This window comes from Balaenoptera musculus, chromosome 9 (assembly GCF_009873245.2).
Source record: "Balaenoptera musculus isolate JJ_BM4_2016_0621 chromosome 9, mBalMus1.pri.v3, whole genome shotgun sequence".
NCBI lineage: Eukaryota > Metazoa > Chordata > Mammalia > Artiodactyla > Balaenopteridae > Balaenoptera > Balaenoptera musculus.
This window is the reverse complement of record NC_045793.1, coordinates 94100231-94121681: the sequence shown is the minus strand read 5'-3', so window position 1 is coordinate 94121681 and position 21451 is coordinate 94100231. Positions and strand designations below refer to the sequence as shown.

Genomic DNA, 21451 nt, shown 5'->3' with positions numbered 1-21451 from the left:
CTATAAATCTTAAAAATCAATCAACTGATCAGTATATAGGGAGGGCTGGTAGATGTGCCCACTTAGACGACCAAATGGCTAGTCCAGCTTGGCCTTTCTCATCCCTGCAGAGACACTGATAAAGTGGGGATATGCAAAGGGTCATAAAGATGACCCTTGTTCTCCTTCCCACCCTTTTCAAAATCATGCATTTTGAACACAGCTGGGATCAAGGGAGTTGAATAGGCACATTCTGAAGTAAAGAAACCACTGATGCATCTATAAATACTGAGGAATAATATCAGATGGAAAAGGGACAAGTTAAGGAAAAGGGACTGTGGTTAAAAGTATAGCACACGGTAATGGACCTCATCAGAATGCGGGAAACTTTTCAGCTATAAGGATCCAACTTTCCAGCAATGCGGAGTGGGGAGAGGTTTGAAGACCGAGGCCCCTCTCTTCATGCTCAGAGCCAAGCAGATGAAAAACGAAAGGGTTTTAGTGCAGTGGAGAGCACGACCTTCCCCAGGGCTTTATGTGGCCCTAGTGGTTTGTTTTTTCAGCCCTAAGATCTATAATTTTGTTTTTCTTTGTAGATTTTGTGTTGACTCATTTTGATTCCTCCATTTCTTCCCTCCCCTTGCCCTCCTGTGCCTGTGGTTGTCTCTTTTTAAAATTTTATCTTGTGGGTCCAGTTTGCTTGCCTCCTTGCACTGATCCTTTTGGTTTATTGAAAGCGTGCCTATGTTATTCATTCTGATGCTTTTCCTTGCAACTCTGTCTTGCTGGTGTGGAGGCCAGGTTATCTGAACACAATAACTACCCTTTAAAGAAATCTTTTTCTTCACTCACTTTCTTAGCCCAAGTTGCCTATTGCTGCTCTTTGTAAAGCTCATGACTAAGGCAGCTGGTCAGTCATATTGTCTTTGTACATACAGGGTGATTTCTTACACGTGGGTACATTTATCCTGGGACTGTGAGATGAAAAAACTGATTCCCAAAGAAATACACCAGCATTTGCATGCAAAAACATAAAAAACAAAAACAAAGAACTATCCCTTACCGTAGCCTTCTTCTTCCAATGCTACTGCCAAAGGTTAAAAAACTTCTGGACCCCTCTTTGAGCTCATCTGTAAATCACACCAGAAAATTGGTCTTATTGCTTATGAATCACATCTTATTATTTGACCTAAATTTATATTACCTAGCATTGTCACCCATCTTATTTAATCAAATCTGCTTCATATGGCTTTATTTACAGGATGATATTAAAAATATTTGACAGCACAGGCTAATCAGAACAGATGCTATTTATACCCAACAGTTATACCTAGAGTGATATGTATCCTCTGAATATCAGTTCTGCTTTATGATATTCTAAAACATTTTTAAAAATAAAAATACTCCACATATGGTGAACTTTGATATTTTTTGTTTCCAGTGTCCAGTCCTAGCTTGCTCTATTGGAGGAATTCCCATCATGTTATAGTGCCCCCATTAGGTGCATGTGTATAATGCTTAGTGTGCACATGATATGGTCATAGAAGATGTTGATATGGCTTGGAAGACATAGAGGACATGTTTGGAAGACAAAATCATTCTCTTTTTTCTTACATCTTTTTATACATCTGGAGTATAACTGCTTTACAATGGTGCGTTAGTTTCTGCTGTATAACAAAGTGAATCAGCTATATGTATACATATATCCCCATATCTCCTCCCTCCCACCCTCCCTATCCCACCCCTCTAGGTGGTCACAAAGCACCGAGCTGATCTCCCTGTGCTATGCGGCTGCTTCTCACTAGCTATCTATTTTACATTTGGTAGTGTATACATGTCCATGCTACTCCCTCACTTCGTCCCAGCTTCCCTTTTAATGTAAGGGGGGAGGGTCTCACTTTTAAGAAAGAGTTCATGATGTCAGCCCCCATAGTCCTACCAATCCCTGGGAATGCATGTCTCCATGACTGAAACCTACTTTTCTCCATTAGTGCCTCTTGATTGGTTAGCAAAGCCTGTGTGGAAATAGTCTCAGGAATCACATCTCCTCCCAGACCACCAGGGGCTGTTGTGTTTCCCTCCAAGATGAGCTGCGTGATGGGTCTAGTTAGGAGTCTGGTTAAGTAATTACTGAGTTTGGGCAACTCGTGCAGCTGTGGTGTTTCACAGAGATGGCATTTCAAGATGCATGAGTTCCATTTCTGATCTCCTGATTTACCCTCTGTCTCTGCAATTCAGGACAATCATTTAAAATACCCATAGAAAAGAATTTTAAAAAGAGTGAATATATGTATATGTATAACTGATTCACTTCACTATATACCCGAAACTAACACAACATTATAAATCAACTATACTCCAATAAAATTAATATTTTATATAGAAAACAAAATCAAAAAACTAAAATATCCTACAAATGTTGCAATAGAGCAATATAAGAAACACAGTTGAACTATGATATTCTTACTGTGGAAATAGCTTTGTTTCTTTGTATTTTCTAGTTTTTCTACAACAAACAGATTACTTGCATAGTAAAAGATATCATCAACAACAAAAACTGGAAGGAAAAATAAGCAAAAATATTTCCCAATTTATATCTTTTCCCTCATGTATAGTCATAGATGTGGCCCAAGTGGTGACCAGAACCGTGGCATCCAAAGTGGACTCATATGAGGCCCAGTGATCTACGTCAATGATGGGTTAGTTAAGGAGTTTAGTCAGTCTCAATGCAAGTAATTCTTAGTGGATCTTCCTCTATGAGAACATTTATTAGTAGCGTTGAGTACATCTAAGCAGGCCTCAAATCTCAGATAAGGGTACAAGATTTGGAGATGAGGACAGTAATACCTATATATGGTAGGAATCTAAGAAATTCTGGCCTCTTTTCTGCTTTTATCCAGCATCTTAATAAAGCATCTGCAAAAGACATCAATGTTACAGGTCACCACAAATGTTGTCATTGCATATGGGCCCCTTGCTCTTTGACTGAAGTTGTTTTTGGAGCAACTCCAGTTCTGGCTCTGTGTGGTTGTATTGGCTGAACTACCGTTGCATATCTACACATAGCCAAACACCCTAGGAGCAATTTACATCCTCACCTAGGGTAACTTACATCCATAATCTGACTTTAAGAAAACACGTATGTTTTAGATAAAGTTTCATCCAATATCCTGAAAACCTCCTTAGGTGTCATCGTCCTCCCCTGACCATGGCTGTCCACATGGCTCAGTAGATCAGCCAAGTGCTGCTTGCTTGGACTCCTCTCAAAGGGCGGCACAATGGGTAAGGGTTCTGGACCTGTGTGTATTAATTGGGGGCTGGTTTCAACTACTTTGTGACAGACTGCTTCTGAATTCTTTCCAACCATGGATTTTTGATGAAACTCATCAACCTGCTGCACTTGACACTGAATAGATTATGTGTATATGGTTGGTTTAGTGGAAAATTCTTATTGGAACAGCTTTTGAAATCGTTTTAAAACAGACACTGGTGATTGTCTTGTAAGCCTAGGCTATTTCTATCCATTCATTTACTGGTTCAAAGTCGGTTTCAGAACCGCTTTTCATCATTTTAATTCTGAAATTTATTTTATTTGTAAAATATTGTAGTACAAGAAGCATGGTACAAGATCTTCATTTCTGGAGAAATATTACTGTTTTTGCAGAATGAATGTGAGTTTCTTGAAGGCAAGGATTCATTTTGTTTATTGCTAAGTCCCCAGCACATAAAATTTCTGGCACATATGAAGTGCTTAGCAGATATCTGTGGAATATGGAATGATTGAATTTAAATGATGGTTATCTTTCTAAAGAAGACATTTAAGAATTTCCTAAGTCAGGCTTCCCTGGTGGTGCAGTGGTTAAGAATCTGCCTGCCAATGCAAGGGACACGGGTTTGAGCCCTGGCCCGGGAAGATCCCACATGCCACGGAGCAACTAAGCCCTTGCGCCACAACTACTGACCCTGAGCTCTAGAGCCCGCGAGCCACAACTACTGAGCCCACGTGCCACAACTACTGAGCCCACGTGCCACAACTACGGAAGCCCGCACGCCTAGAGCCTGTGCTCCACAACAAGAGAAGCCACGACAATAAGCCCGCACACCGCAACAAAGAGTAGCCCCCGCTCGCCGCAACTAGAGAAAGCCCACGAGCAGCAACAAAGACCCAACACAGCCAAAACTAAATAAATAAGTAAATAACTAAATTTATAAAAAAAAAGAGAATTTCCTAAGTCAAATATATTTCATAATAATAGGTATAATCAATAGGTAGGACCTTAGCCTAGAATACTTTTAGCGTATTTTAGATGGAAACAAAGCTTGACAATGAGTATTTTGTCTTTCCCCACCACGAGGACAGAAGAATCAGCATTTTTTTGCTCCTCTTAAAGTCAGTCTTGGACTTTCCTGGCACTTTCCAGGAAAGTCCATTCATAATGTATGGGCACTTGGATTTTTTGTTCTGTTGCTTTCCCCAAAGCACTTCTTGTCAATCATAACATAAAACTGATGTATGGATCCTATGTAGCATAAGAAATGTTTGCTAAGGGTTACAAAAAGTATGGAGATAGTGATTCTAATTAAAAAAATTTTACTGGTATTTTTAGCAAGATTTTCCATTTTCCTTTTGAATTAGTAAATGATACAGCAACATTAACGCATCCCTCCTACCCACATAAACTTCGAGCAGGAGTATATTCTCAATGCCTAAATTTTCCAGAACACGCAATTACAGGCATTGCTTAAGAGCAGCAAAAACTCCTTCCCAGTAGAATTCGCTACAACACCTGGCACGCAGCTGGCTGTCAGTAATAGATTCTGATGTCTCTGGGTTTTGTCTGCCTGTTATGGTTTCTCATCTTCTGTCTTCTGATTCTCATGAAGACCTCCTCCTTCATCCCTGTGGTCCTTCGGTGTTGTGATCATGAGGCCCCATCCCCAGTACCACAGACAGGGGTGGGTCTGGGACCCTGCGTGGCCGATTCAAGCACATCATCCCCAGCACAGTGCCTAGTTTAGAGACAGGCGTGTGACTCAACATCTGGGCGCTCCACCTGAGAAGGAAGTCTAAGAGGACAGGCTGATGACATCCTTGGAACCACTGTATCCAGCTGTGCTTGAGGTCCCCAACTAGACTTCCCAGACTTTGTTTAAATAAGTTTGAGTTGGATTTCTGTAATTTGCAATCAAAGGAATCCTAATTCATACAGTATTTCATCTGAACAGTTAAAATAATCATGATATTAACTAGTCTGTCATGAAACCCCTCCTTTTTGTAACATTTGGGGTTGTAACATACGCTTATTTCCATGCTTACAATTTAAATGACCTATCTGAGTTCAAGACACATTTCGCCTAGAAGCTCATGTCAAACCATTCTTTATTTTTTATGGTACAAATTAAAAGTGACAGATCTGAAGCTGTTAAGAAATACACAAAGTGCAGCTTTACTGACCATACAGATATTGCTCTAGATTAAGTACAGTTTTGTCAGTTTTTTTTTTTTTTAAACATTAAGCAACCTGTGCAGATAAATCAGCTTTGGTTTCAATGTCAGAGCAAGTAAGGAGCTTTTAAATATCCAGTTTGGCTTCTTGGTCACAAGTCCATCATGTCAACATCTCGTCATGACGCTTTTTTCAAAACAACCCAGTCTGTTTTCCTGCTGTCCGCTCCAGGCGCGGAGGAGCAGCTTTCTTTGCCACGTCTCATCAGTGACTCTGGTAACCAGCCTGGATCACAGCACGCAGGACAAAAAAAATCACTTCCTTAACAACAAATAGACAAATGTGCCTCACAGAATTTCAAGTTGAAGACGAGCAAATCACGTGACAAAAAGCTCATTACAAAATGTTATTCAAACAGATTTTGCAGTCAAACATTGAAATGAAAATCAATTTCCTTTTTCTCCTTTTTTTTTTTTTTTTTTAAGCTTGGTCATTAACTGGGTACAAGTAGAGTGCTGAGGTAAAACATTGATGAACAGTTTGTATTTCTTTTTTTTTTTTCTTAAAATAGGAACAGTTTAGTATTGCAAGATTGTCAGCAACATTTAGCCATATCTATACAATGTGCATATACCTACAAATATTGAGCTTTGGTCCAGCGTACAGAAGATGAGCAAAGGCATTTTACAATTTCTTTTTGGTTATAGCTTGAGTTCTTTGATACGCCTCTACTTGTTTTTTGTTTTTTGTTTTTTTTCCTAGCTCCTTTTGCTTTTTTGTTCTCTCTTTTGTGGAGTGTGTGTGTGTGTGCATGTGTGTATGTGTGTGTATTGTGTGATTACAACAAAAAGAAACCAAAAACCTTGCAATGCAATTAAAACTCTCAACTGTTCACAATGTTTTTTTGACTGAAAAAGAAAAAATAGCCCCACAAACAAGCGTCAAGTGTAACATCAGTCGTTTTTTTTTTCTTTTTCATTAAATGATGAAGAAAATGAAGACAACGGTAATTTAAAAATATGTAAGAAAAATACTGAAGCTTGAAATACAATCACATGTGCCTGAAGCGGCTTTTATTTTTTGTTAGTGGCAACCTTAACCTTCAGTTCATGGAAACCTAAAAGACACTTAAATGCTACTGGCATGTGAAGTTGTTTACAAGTGGAAATAAGAAATGTTGTAAGAAAATTAAGCAGTAGGTGTGGTCCCCAAGACTTACAAGTTACACAGTATAATTTATATTCCTAAGAATCTGTTCAGGCACCTTTTTATGCCTTGTAGCAAAAAATTTATCTGTAAAAAATTAATATAAGAAGCATTACAACACCTTATAAATAATTTATAAAACAATACAAAATTATAAAACTATAAAAAAAATTACTGCACATGAATGGGTTTACGACTGTGGGATGAATATATTTCTTTTTTATTCCACTCTGGAAGATTACTTTTATTTTATATTTTCACTGTCCTAGTTATACCCTCCCAATTATAGATTTCCGAACTGAGCAGGTCCTATGTAAGTGCTGCTGGCATATGTTTAAACAACATTTAGCATCCATCATATATTATCTTGTTAACTTCTCTTTTTGGGGGAGATTTTCTTGATGGAACTTGGAGCGGGTCCTAGGAGAATACAAAATCTGTTTAATTGATACGTTTTTGAATCTCTGGGTCGTTGGTATCTGTGCAGTTTTTGAGGTGGCCAAATGGGTACCATGATATCGTTGGCACTGAAGATGAAGTTAGCTGTGGTGCAATTAGCATCAGACTGGAGAAGGAAACACCTGTACAAGCAACTGGTTCCACCTCCAGGATTTCATGTAGCGTTTCCTTGCTGCTGGTCCCCTGGTTCCTGCATGAATCATCTGGGAAGGGGGTGTAGGGTGCGGACAGTTATACCATTGCACTGACACCACCAGCACAGGGGCCAACAGAAGAAGAAACCCAAACCCCTATGGGGGAGGGTGTTAGGGGAAGAAGATGGCATTTCTAATCAGTTGGGCAACTTGAGTTTTTTTTTCTCCCACAATTTACTTCTAGATAGCATTAATTATTAATTAATTATTCGGGAAGATTTCCATCTCGACAGCAAGGAAACTGACACTCTCTGTTGCCCGCTCCTATAATGGAACACGTTCTGCCTCTCCCTGCGGAAAACATCGACCACAGGTCCTAAGTGTTTACCTGCACAGAAATCCTCACATCTTGCTTTTTCCCTCTGGCTTATTAGGTTATTTTGGCCCACAGATCTTTGGAGTAAGTTATTTTGAAAAGTGAAATAATCCCTTAGTTCTAAGAGTGAAGGCTATTCTGATGTGCTCGATAAGCCACTTCTGTATTTTTCCTTTTAGTGGAGGCACTTCCTTGTTAACATTTCCTTTCCCCTCAAGAGTCCAGCTGCAATTCCCATTGTTTAATTCGTCTGCCAACTTTCTGCTCCGTTTATATATCCCCAAAAGAATCGCCCTCCCCCCGCCCCGAAAAAAGTCTGCCATCACTATTTGAATGAAAGTGGTAGCAGCAAAGATGGAATTTACAGGATGCATGATGGCCTTTAACAATCCGGTCACTCACTCTCTTTCTCTCTCTCTCTCTCTCTTGCTCTTTTTGGCCTGTGTGTATATGGGTGTGTGCATGCTATGTGTGTATTTTGACTGAAATCTCGAGACATTTCTTTGGCTATCAGACTTCTGAGAGAAATTGCTTTGCACAGAAGCATAACATAGATGTAAGTATTGAACCAAATGTGCAGCTTATGTTTATATTACAAAATTAGTTTTGGTCAGCTCTCCATGTACGTGGCCAACAGACTGAGAAAAATCCCAAGCTCTGGTGTGGTCAGTGAGCACAATTACAGCTTATGCCAGTGTTGACACTTCATCGAGCAAAGCCCTAGTTATTCTGGAGTCTCTCCTGCGTTTCACTGGCGTCTGAGTGGAAAAGACACCATGCCCACTCTGTGGCCTTCCAGCAGACGCTGGGGGCCACACGCCAGGGCGGGTGGAGAGATGGAGGAAAATGAGAAATGCGAGCTCCATTTTCTTTTCTCAAACCCACAGGTCATAGTGAGAAGAAAGCAACGGATGCTTTGGCACACGATCCAGGATGCCCCCCACTCAAAACAAAGAGAAACAAAAAAAGAACCCCCTCCCCCCAAATAAAAACCAACAGTGGGCCTCACAGAATGGCTTCAGCAATGGCACTCCCCCCCCCCCACAGGGGGTGACAGTAGACGGGAAAGATGAGAGAAGTCAGGCTTGCTATTTCTCCGCAGAGTACAAACGTAAAACCTCGGAACACAACTTTACACGCAGAGAGGAGCCCACTAATGGTCGCGTTGGCAATGTCGTGTTTCTGACTTTGGTTAATAGGTTCATAGTGAATCAGCACTTAGAACCTGAAGGATGCCGTCCGCAGCCCCTCCTCCAGGTGGTAGGCTTGTATTCGCTTTGAACAGAGAAAAGTCTCCTTTGTGTGTTGTTGGTATTTTGTTTTTTGTGTTTTTTTTGGTTTAGTCATTTTTCTTAAAATGTGTTCACATTTTCATAATACACAGAAAAAAGTACGTGGTTATTTGGTTTGCTTTAAGTCCATTATAAAACTGGCTTTGGGGAGACAGGTCGGGGAGGGAACGAGCCTTCCTCCACACACCTGCACTGTGGTGTAGTCCTTGTTTAAAAATTTTCAAAAACATTTTTTTTTCCTTTTTCGGAAAATCCTATGGACATGTATAAACCATCTTGCCCATGTGGCGGTTTTCTTAGTCTTTTACTTACAAGGGTGATGACTGGGGCTACCTTAAAATTTATTTTTAATTTAATTGTTTCTTTCTTGGGGGGGTTAGGGGATGAAGTCCCAAGGGTGGAGTTTAGTTTCTGTGGATTTTTTTTTTTTTCCTGATTCCGGGTGGGCGTCTCTTTAGGAATTTTCTTCCAGTGAGTCTGTTAAGGGTTCCAGAGGGACTGCCGTGGCCGGCTCGTGCTGTTTTAAGCGTTTAATTGTGTTCTTCAGGGCTTGCCTCTTATTGCAGAACCAAACTCTAACTACTTCCCGGTCATAGTTCAGCTTCTCGGCAATTTCGGTCATTTCCTGCCCAGAGGGGTGCGTGTTCTTCTCAAAGTGGGCATTGAGGATCTCAAGGGCCTGGGGCGTGAAGGAGGTGCGCCTCTTGCGCTTTTTGGACGGTTCACTCCCGATAAACTCGGTCAGGTTCTGCACACCTGCCCGGTGGCGGGCCTCAGCCTCAGCCATCCACCGCTCAAGCACCGGCTTGATCTTCTGGGCACTTTTAGGGGTGATGTCCAGCTTTTCAAACCTGGCAGGATACAAAAGGCCAGGGTTCAGTTTGGCTGTCAGACTGCTAGCTATAGTGTTCTCTTGGGCTTCCTGTGGTAGGAAAAAGTGGCTTCTCAGGATGGTGTGTCTGGGGGGAAAATTGAGAAAGAACAGTCTTACACTGAGTCCTCTGCCAGGGTGGGCCTCCTGCCTGCCTGCCTGACTGACTGGCAGAGCGAATGCACTCCAGATGAGCAGCCAGCTGCAAGGTAGCCCTCCCCGCTCAAGCCAGCACCCGCCCCCCCCACGCTTCATGCCCCTGCATGCAGCTCGTACACCCACAAGCGGGCCAGGTGAGCACGGGTGGAGACAGCACAACACAGCAGCCATCACGATGGAAACAGAAACCACTCGCAGATCTTTTTCCTGGAAATGCTTGAGATCTGAGCTTTGATTTGAATCCACCCAGCACCATTTCCCCTGAACTTCAGAATCCTTAAGGCAAAAATTAACACCAGGAAGTGACATCAAAGACAACAGCTGTCATGTTCTTTCGTTTAAAATGATTCTTTTTATGTTTTCCTTTTGGTTTCCTTAAATTTCCCCCACTGACTTGGTGATTAAAATGTTCTATCTATGCTAATCGTCAGTGATGGCAACTGGGACAAGTTTCTTTTGTGGTTCCCTTTTCATCTCTGTTTTGTGTCTCATTTTAATCTCTTTCTCTCCCCCGGCCCCCAGCCCTCTCCCGTCTCTGTCTCTGGTAACAAACACTTTTCACCATATGTAAGTTAACAACATGCTCCCTTTTCTGGTAAAACATAGCCCCTTGCTACTTTACTGCTGGACTCAAACAGCTGGACACACTGTAATTGCTATGAACACCCCCCCTCCCCTGGATGTGCTAGGGCCACCTCATGCCTTCCAACACCATCCAGCGTAATGGTGTACTTTTGCACCAGAGTATCAAGCTGTGTTTAACGTGCTATATCTGCAAACTGTACTTGAATGATATCATTTTCTGTAAATGAGGTCTTCTAAATATCAATTGCCATGTGCAATTCTTTGCTACACTGCTTTCAAAAAACTATGAAGCATCTTGGACAAAACTATCTACAGTGTTTTAAGAGGTCATCCTGGTATCAAATTCATACTCACTCTCAACGAAATACAAAATAGTACCAATTCCTTTTATTTGTTTGTTTGTTTGTTTGTTCTAAATCCAAATTCACAACCCTCCAGGGTGACAACTTTGGATCCATGGCATCCTCCTCTATCTTTTCAAGTTCAGTCCTGTCGAAAAACAACCCTCTGACTGCAGAGTACATCTTATTACAATAGACTGTTTTCATGGAGCGAAAATGAACCTGCTTTAGTCACAGTATGTTTTATAAGGATGCTTGCAAAAGGACACAAAAGGATAGGCTTCCTTTATGTGCCTTAATCTTATTTTTGGCACTGCATTTTAGATATCTTATGTTGTGATAAGCAGCGCCAATAGTATCAAATTTTAATGTGATTCCGATAGCATTCCCTTCCATGTATAGTTCAAGGAGTTATTTATTTATTTTAAACCACCCCCGCCAACTTTCAGCTGGTCAAAGAGGAAAGAAGTACATCTTGCTTTCAATATAAAATGAATTAATTATTTAATGCCATTTAATGAGCTGCTCACTTACGGCAGCCTCCCCTAAAGCCCTCATTGTTGGATTCACTTACCATCATTCATTATAAAAGCCCCAAAGCTGAAGTCTTGGTAGCATGACAACAGGCTTTACAGCGCCATGGCATGGGGGACAGAGCTTGTGATAGGGGTGTCCACTGTATTGCTGGTGTGTTTTCCTCTGTGTCTCTGATGCAGAGGCACTTGTTAAAGCATCTCGAGTCACTGCAGCTCATAAGGGAGGAGTGACGCCACAGTGTGTGCAAATGCAGATTCTTCACCACCGTGTAAATTAACTGGAGTGGTTCCACTGTCAGATCTTGGTCTCTTTCAAGACTTCCATTTTTTTTTCTTGGTAGTTAGCTCCGAAAACTACCCCACTGAAACACTAGGAGCTAGAGAAAGGCCGAAAAGGCAAGGCATCTGCCATCTTCTATTAGACAGTGAATTCCCAAAGTCGCTTTTCATTTCAGCCATAGCTTTTTTGGCTTCCCCAGGGGAAGATTTTTAGAAATCAACATATTTGATTGGGAATGCCCAAGAAACATTATGTGTGTTAGTGAAAACCTTAGAGAGCACTTATGCCACGAAAGGGAAATCACATTTTAGGACTAAGAAATAAGCCAAAGAGGACTTCAGGCAACGATAGCACACGGGCAACAACCTCAAAACCTGTGGCGTGCCTTTATCACAAGGTTGTTGAGATGAAACAAAATTAATGTTTCCCAACAGGGAGCAACAGTATTCATATCATTTGATGCTGCTTGTTAGTGTTGATGCTTCGGTACATGTTGTCTGGAATAACACATACAAGCCTTGAAACAAATTTCCCAGCAGTAGTATCCTTGTATAGACTGAATAAAGGTTATTTTCTACAGGGAGGTATCTTATAAGAAAAAACAGTAGGGGAGGCCAGAGAAGTGAGAGGATCCTATGGCGCTTTTTGTATTTAACAACAATCAATGGGTTTTATGGAAAATCACTGAGCAAAATGTGAGCTGCAAGCTCCTACCCCATACTGATGTTATTTATAACCTTAGTCTTAAACTGCAGGAAAAGTACACTTCCGTCCTTTGGGGAATACATTAAAAGTATAAAGAGCAGATAAAAAGACAGCATTTCATGGATCACCAAGAACAAAATCCACTTAAATGAGTTTAGAGTTGGTTTCTTGGCTTTTCCTGATGGAGGAGGACTCATAAGACATTGCCCAAGAGGAAAAAGCTCTTACCGAAGTGCCTTTGTTACCTCATGCATAAACATGGGATTAGTGCAACACACACATGCATGCGCAGGGTCTGCTGCTGGCGGCTTGACCCAGATCAACTCAACCACAGCCAAGGCTGGCTTCTGTCATTTATGTATTTAATTTTGGGAAGGGTAGGGTGAGGTTAGGCCAAACTCTCACTACCCTTTTCTGAGCGATGGAAAGCAGCTGCTGCTTTTTTAAAAATGTGCTTTTAGGCTTGTGTCTGGCAAGGCAAGGTTAAAAATTCCTTTGTGGTCACAGGATGGCTAATTTTTGTTGTTTTTTTTTTTAGGTGTGTTTTCTTGGAAAATCCGGATAGCCATCCCTGAGCAGAAATGGTGGGAGCGTTAACACCACCTGGGACTGGCGGCCTCACAACATCAATCCACAGACAGGAGACAGTGGACCTCAGCCGCGGAGGACGGTGGGTTCAGACGCTTCTGACCCCCGGTGGGGGGGAAGGTGTGTATTTCCAATGAAACCGCCTTGGAAGTTCTTTGTGAGTTGACAGGAGTTATCAAGCCAGGCCCCCAAGTCTGCTTTAGCAACTCCATTTCCATCAATATCACCAATCCCAACACACAGCTACCCCAGACTCCGTTCCCACACTCCACCCCTCCAGCTCGGCCCACCCGAAGAAGAAAAGCTGAGCCGAGAGGACAGACGAGGCCTGGGCCAGCCAGGAGGGGTGACAGCGCGTGGGCGCGGGTTACCTGCAGATGGCCGACTGGCTGTACGCGGGGCCCTCTGTGGCACTGAGAGCCTGGCCCACCTGAGTCTGGGTCAGGCCAAGGGACAGGCGCCGGATTTTAAAAGCTTTGGCAAACTCGCGGATCTCCTCCAGATTAACCCCATCCACCTCACCCGCTGCCATCTGAGGATCTGTGGAGATGTTTGCAAAAAACAGGATCAATGCGTCAACGCACATCCCAGTGCTACACGTTCTGGACGGCTGAGGAGAAAGCGGCTCGGTTCATAAGTGCAGAGCGGTGGGAAGCCACACCGCAGAACGTTCTTGGTCTGCCGGCTGAGGCACTCAAGCCCCCATCCTCAACTCATTCCACCTGCACAAATCATCCTTCAAGGTAGTTCTGTCCCAGATAAAACCACAGCCAGCCTACCCTGCCACTTCCACAATGCAAGAGCGAGCTCCTTACCGCTTAACAGACAGCAGCCAGGGCAGGGGGGCACCAGCTACGGGGGGATGTGACTCCATTTTGCCCATAAGTATGTTCAGATATCATGTAAAAATATAAAGATGGAAAGCTTTCCATTTGAAATGTCTTAACTGGACTCTTCCGTGCTAAGAATTGCCCTTGAAGAAAAATAGTATTTTGCATTTTCCTGTACCCAATCACCACTGCAGCCAGGCTAACAGATGGTAACATTGCCTAATTTATTATGTTCACATTAGCCCCTCAGAAGAGCATGCTTATGAAGCTGCGAGAATAGTATCGTCTCCCCCCACCCCCCATAGCAATTTCCTGACACAGACACCTCTGTCCCCTGAAAGGGCACAGAATAAAAAATGCCTGCTGCAGGAAGGCTCCTTTGGTGCCAGATAACTCGGTCAATTTAGGACTTATCAAGGGAAATGACACAACAGCTGGAGAATGAAACTATCCCCACCCCCCCCCCACCCCCCACCGCCCGCCGCCTCCGGCTACTGATCCCTGGATAAATGAAAGCACACACCAAGCTGCAGACAGCATGGTTTGGGGATGGTGGAAGATTTCAAAGGGCTGTTCCATCCCGCCTGGAGCGAAGCCATTCTCCCTGCAAGCTGACTCTATTGTTCTTCACCTCATTCCCCGGACTCAGGTGAAAAGTTTTTCTCTTCCTCTTTCTGCACAATCGCCCACCAATTTCAGTCAATTACAGGACTTGTCTAAGGAACTGGGGTGGACTACATTAGTCTTCTGGGCTTAGGGCTATAGAAACTCCTGTTATCATGAAAAGAAATACATTGGTACCCCAAGGGCCAATTTTTCAAGGACTTTTAAATAAAGATGTTAATATCTGTGGCGAGGGGCCTTGGAGCTTCCTGTATAGATTCTCTCATTATAGGGGAAATGGACTCTGTCGACAGAATCAGCCATGGAGGTGTACGCTGTACCCGTATCTTCTCAATAAAAACAAAGTCCTGGGGCCTTCCCTGGTGGCGCAGTGGTTGAGAGTCTGCCTGCCAATGCAGGGGACATGGGTTCGAGCCCTGGTCTGGGAAGATCCCACATGCCGCGGAGCAACTGGGCCCGTGAGCCACAATTACTGAGCCTGCGCGTCTGGAGCCTGTGCTCCGCAACGGGAGAGGCCGCGACAGTGAGAGGCCCGCGCACCGCGATGAAGAGCGGCCCCCGCTGGCCACAACTAGAGAAAGCCCTCGCACGGAAACGAAGACCCAACACAGCCAAAAATAAAATAAAATAAAAAACAAACTCCTGTAGAATTTTTACACATCATGAAGCATAATTTCACGGAGGAAGGATGGGTGGAAAGTCTAAATGGGCTCCTCGTAGGGCGGGGAGGCAATAATAAACTAAGAGTTGAGAAGGTCTGGTGTAGAACACAGAGGGACACTTGGTATAGAACAGCATAGGGAGCAGGGCCTGGCCTCTCTCCAAGAGAGAAGGAGGAGGAACTGATGGCCCTGCAAATGTGGGCAGTGGAGGTTCAAAACTGAGGGTGAAAAAATGGAAGCTGGAGACTTTCCTTGTAACGATACGGCTTTTAGGACAGTGGTTTTCTTAATTAGGTAGGCCTAGGAGTCACCTGATGGGACCCGGGATGTGCATTTTTAACAAGTACCACAGGCGATCCTGATGCAGAGGACCCACTGACCCCGCAGACAGAGGCTTTCGCTGCGGCTCTGGCCTGACCGAGTCTGGGTGTGGCATCCTCTGCATGTCAACCCTTTACCTGCACTCGACCCTTGGTTAAGATGATGGGCCAGAAAGACTACTGGGCAGGTGCCCCATCCTTGCCTTCCTCCACCCCTGGCCTCACCGTTTATGGCAAGTGGCAAACAACTGGGAACCAGTGGGCTGGGGTGGCCGTTGGAGTCTGGAGTTGGGGGGAGATTTTTTCTCTGAGCAAAGCTAAGTAGTTCCTGTGGGAAGTAAATTTGTTGCCTTACATTAGCCCCATCTCTAGATCAACAGGAATCAACTGAAGGATTCAGTTGATCTGGAAGGATTTCCAAGGTCTACTCCAGTCCCAGGGTCTGTGCTGCCACCAGAGTTGGCAGCACAGTACCAGGCAGGTTTACGACTGGGATACAATTTTGTGTAAGTCTCTTCTAGTTTATGCCTTGCCTTCTCCTGCTGCCTTTATTGTTTATCTCCTTCCTAGTTCCTTGAGACCAGCGACTAGATCCATGTGTGTGATTGTGCAAGTTGCTTTTGGCCAGATCGCTGATAATAACCAGAGTTAAAAAGAAAGCTATGGTCTCTTATCCCCTTGCCCTGAGCAGTTGTGTGGATCATCAACAGTTTTACTCTAAAGCTCAGAGAGGTGGGCGCCTTGCCCCCTGAGCCCTTGGACTTCTGTGAGGCCCCAAACACTCATCGCACCAGGAAGCTGAATTCCTTCTTTCCCCTCTTGCACATTTCCCACTCTTGTCTTTTTCCTGGTTCTACTTCCAGAGATGATAAGATAGGAATTCTGGTGAAATTTAAACAGGGTGATGGTCTATTGGACAAAGGTCTGGGGAGAGGAAATCAGTATCTCATTGTTTGTGCAATTTGTTGATTGCTGGAGACGAGCTGCCTGGCTTTCTTTACATTATTGTTCTCATCCATAAAAATCAGACGGCACCATGTATTATTATGGTTTCATTCCATGGATCCCAAGACTACAAAAGTCTCCACATCCAAAGAAGGGGTCCACCCATGGATGAATATTAGTTTTACCCCGATTACAACATGTGGGACATGTCTTCCCACATTGGGAGAATGCCTTAGATGGTGTCTGTAAGATGTTTTGAATTAACAAAAAAACTAATGCTTTTTTTTTTTTTTGGTGCCAAAGTTTCTGTCGTAAACTCTTGAGGTTTTCTTCTCCACTGTTGGACAGTTCCCCTTCATTAAGGGTTATATGCTTTTCTATTTGAGGAGGGGAAACAAGAGGTAAATGTGATAAATGGAAGCTTCCCTGGAAGGTCACGTTAACTCTCAGTCCGGCTCAGAGGTTGACACCACCCTGGGATCAGTCAATCTGGCTTTCCATCATGTCATTCCTTCTGGCTCTGGGGAGGTTGGGTTAATTTTAAGGATGAATCTCAGGCCACCTTGATGGGGACTTCAGAGGGAACCCTCAGGTCCCCCACAAGGTGGATCCAGCACCTTTAACCAGCTCTAGGGAAACCCAGTCTGGGACTTCTCTGCACTGAGGAAGAAGTGCACCTTTTACAGAAGTTTGCTCCAGATTAAGTCGGCCCAGTATATTAAGTACAAAGTCAGGAAGCAACGACTTCCACGGTTCTCCCTGAATCTGAGCCTTGCTGAAGGAGCCAGAAGATCAGCCTACATAAGGATCGATTGGCCTGGAGATTTATAATACACTGGCATTGAATGTTGGCAGTGACTCATAAGTATAATGATGACGTTTTTCCCAAATCAAATCTGGAATGCATGGGCTGAAAAATAAAAGAGTTCTTTGGGAGCTAAATGCAAACTGCGTGAACACAAACCTGTTCTGTAGAATCTGGTTGCATGGTCACTGGGCCCATACTGAATTGAGCACTCAGGATGGACCAGGACAGATATTTGTTTTGTTTAATTTTAAAAATTTAGCTCCTTCCAACTGCTCACCTGGACATCAGTGTAAGGGGTTGCTAAATGGGTCGAACAGTTGCCATCCATCCACATCTTCCTTCTACAACCTCTGCTTGTGGGACTGTTACAGGAGAAACATGCATCTATAAAGAAGCTGCCAGGTATGACTTAACTGCCTTCTAAACATCCATCTCCTTTTTAGTGCTCCTCTCACAGCAAATAATGGGCATATTTACCAAATATTTCTGAGAAATAAGAAACCATTTGGGAACGTGCAATGCAATTTGGGAGAACAGCTTGCTTGCAATACGGTGACTTCATTGAGTTGTGGAAAATGGTGTGAAACTGATCAAGTGAATCAGGGGTTTCACTGTGCCATAAGCTATCACCAGGCATCTTTATGTTCACTTTATAGTTTGGGTTTTTCTGATATTAACTCTCAGTCCCTTTGCTGTCTAAGAATTAAGTTTACAGGCCAGGGGTTTAAAAAAAAGTGTCCTGAAAAACCAAACCAAACCAAATCCATCAAAGAATAAAAAGTCCCACGTCCACCTGTTTTTAAACAGTAACTGTGTAGATCCTAAGTCAATTTGGGACTTTATTTGTTTGACTCTTCTAGACTTTCCAAAAGCCCTGCTATGGAAACTCTAGTTAGCCCTGGTGACTGTGGAGACCGAGCAAGGTTTGACACAGGGCAGGCTGTGCAGGTGCTGTGAACAGGTGTGCAGACGTCTTAAGGAGTGTGCATATTTGGTATTAACTCTGTGTTCTTTTGCCTGGAGTAGGGCAGGTTATGGATGGTCCACCCACTCCAGTTGATCTGGAACAATGGCAGATTGCCCAGCACTGGGCAACCTTGCCCATGACCTGTGAAGGTCCATTCACCAAGGTTTTGACCACAGGTTCAAATCCATTTTGACCTGTTTCGAACTATGGCCTTGGCCTAGTGGAGGGATTTCTGGACCCATTAACCATCCCACTTAACTCAAGGATTATTTACTCCAGCAAGTCCTTCTGTTCTGTCTCAATCTCCAAAACTGAGTTCACTCTCTCCTGTATTGCCATAGTCTTTATTCGTACATTGATCATAGCATTTGTTTCCCTTTATTGTAACTGTGTTTCTTTGTTATCAGTTCATGACCTCCGCCCGGGCAGGGACCACATCTAGCTTATTTCTGCTTTCTTAATATCTATCCCTGTGCCTGCATATACATGGTGCTCAAAAAGCTTATTTTTTATTTTTAAGTTGACATCCTCTGACTAAAGCACGCTTTTCCCTCCTGTAATTTAATCCGTGTATCAACTACATCTGAAGTATGGGGTCGGGTCTCCCTACATTAGCTTATTTGCAAATTTGGTAAAGTTTAATCTCAGAAAAAAGTAATTTTAAATGCATATTTCCTGCTTGAATATAAATTTCAAAATATGCAAGATGTCTAGTCTTTCTCATATTGGCTCAGAGAAGAAGCTTGTGCTTTAATCGTAAGACATGGGTTCAGGCATTTAAAAATTTTTTGAAGAATATTTAGGTGATTTGATAGAGTTTATCATTCAAATTGCACTGGATAAAATTTATGTAAAAGCATCCTGTCTTTTAAGGCAGCAGTGCTGTGTAGAATGTGTATAACCCACTGAGTCTGGATGTCTGGGTTACCCTCCTGGCTTTGTCACCCAGGAGATTGGTCACACACTGTCTCTCAACTAAGACCGAATCTGGCCTCTCTGACATAAGATGGTCGAGATGGGTTGTACTTTTCAGGATCTATCTGATGCCAGCTTCAACATCTGAAAATGAGAATTTATATTACCTTGTTGTGAGTATTCAAATCAGAAAAATAGTGAGAGTGCTTTGAAAACCTTACTTTGCAAAAGGAGGCTTAAACAGAGGTTTGTTGAGGGGGTGGTAATCAGCATCAGAAAATGCTCCAGGTATTATTCATTCTCTAGTAGGGTCTTGAGACAGAAGGGAATTAACTAAACAGCATGCTCAAAATCTGTAGCAGTTGTAAGCCCAGCAATGGGTGTGTGTAAAGTCCGATGTCCGGTAGTGGTACTCCTGGACCCTCTCATATCTGCCAGAGAAGGCTCCTCTTTCAGGCTCTGCGTATGAGTTTGCAGTTTCTTGCTTCAAGTGCATGTGGTAAAGGAGTCTCTTTTCCCCAGTTCTGTATATTTCTCATCAAGGACATGCAATGTAGTTCACTCATTATACACATAGGTAGAACCTAGATATCCCACTGGCCACTGTGCAACTGAAATTTCATTTGGCCCATTAAGTAAAAGGCTGGAAAAGGCTAGTCCTTTCCTGTCCAGCTTGAGACAAATGGCAAGATAGAACCCAGTGCCATCCATCCGTCTGTCTGTCCGTCTATCTGTTCATTCACCTCTCTGTCCATACAAAATGTATTGAGTGTTTACCTTGTGTAAAATACTGTATTCATGGGGTATTTTGTACTTTTCATATTTAAACATTTCATATTTAATTTATTTCTTCTCTATAAGATGTTCGATATCCATTCCTTTTCTTTCAGGACCAAAGCTTAACAGCTTATTGTAAATTTATGAACTCGCTGCTATTTAGAAATAGAGTGTTTTACAGAAGCTTTTTCAGAAGAGCGAATTGGAACAAAGTTTGAATCTCTTCTCACAACAACCCTATGAGGAGTTTCTTTGTTGGGGAAAAAAATCTGGTTATAATTAAATTAATTTTTTACGAGTTTATTCGAGTAAGACTAGACTTTTTGGCCCAAATGAGAAGAGTTATATATCTAAACAACTTAAAATAACAGGTTGATGGCAAACTCCATCAAACCCTGAAACTGTTTGGTATCGACCCATTTTTAAGATCAAGAGCATCCAGGCTAGTGTACTGAAGTACTTGGGCATTTTTTTTAAAAAATTAATTAATTAATTTATTTATTTTTGGCTGTGTTGGGTCTTCGTTTCTGTGCGACGGCTTTCTCTAGTTGTGCCAAGTGGGGGCCACTCTTCATCGCGGTGCGCGGGCCTCTCACTGTCGTGGGCTCTCTTGTTGTGGAGCACAGGCTCCAGACGCGCAGGCTCAGTAGCTGTGGCTCACGGGCCTAGTTGCTCCGCGGCATGTGGGATCTTCCCAGACCAGGGCTCGAACCCGTGTACCCTGCATTAGCAGGCAGATTCTCAACCACTGCGCCACCAGGGAAGCCCCGACTTGGGCATTTTAATATCTTTCCATAATCTCTCATTTTCTTCTCCATTCCACAAGCATCTTTCTTGCCTGAGTTATCCATATAATTGAACATCTATGTATATATGCACACATATATGTCTGCACATGTATATATGTACATATATATTTTCGGGGGGGGTTGCTTGTCGGGGGAAGACACAGCGACCCTCCATTTTGCCTTGCATTTCCAGACTTGCCCTATGATATGGAGAGTCCCTACTGTTCCTGTTACAAAGGTCATTCATGACACTTGACCAAACACAGATACTTACACGTGTCCTTGTTTTATGGCACAGATGCCTCTGCAGTGCTTTAGCCTTTAAACCCATAACTGTTGGATATCTGGTGCCTGGAGAATTATAATCTATGCACATATTCTGTCATTTTTATATACAAGTAAAAATTGCACTAAAGGTGAATAACATTAAATTAGACCACTGTCACATTCATCTCTATGTGTTTCTATTTGCATGTGATACATATGCTGTCTTCACCTAGGGCCAAATACCATTTCTAAAATCTGTATATGCCGCCCGCTCAGGGAAGCCGACTTGCAGGCTTCGGTTCTTTTGTGAACGGTTGTTCAGAGGTTTCTCACCGGATTCCGCCCATGCAGCTTCCCGTCGGACCACTGGAGGCGCCTCATGGCGCACATGCCCGCCCCCACCCCCCAACCCCCGCTGCCCACAGGTGCTCTTATTTCCTCCAACATCTGCAAACAGAACGGCAGGGGACCTCACACACACGGAAAGGCAGCCGACCTGCCGGCTATCTCAGTTCTGAGCTCTGTGGCTCCTGCCCTGAAAGCTGGTCAGCTTCTCCCTTCTGAAGCGGCCGGAATGACTCAGCACATCA

The 21451-nt window shown here is 43.1% G+C and overlaps 1 protein-coding gene across 1 annotated transcript in view; it reads right to left on the bottom strand.

The window, feature by feature from the left end:
- Positions 1–9270: 9270 nt before the first annotated feature.
- Positions 9271–21451, bottom strand: part of POU6F2 (POU class 6 homeobox 2) — a 454777-nt gene continuing 442596 nt past the window's right edge. Inside the window, exons 9-10 of the mRNA XM_036863657.1 lie at positions 13330–13498; positions 9271–9852 (exon numbers count right to left, since the gene is read on the bottom strand). Coding sequence (XP_036719552.1) covers positions 9348–9852; positions 13330–13498 — 674 coding nt within the window. The 3' untranslated portion in view covers positions 9271–9347. The remainder of the gene's footprint in view (positions 9853–13329; positions 13499–21451) is intronic.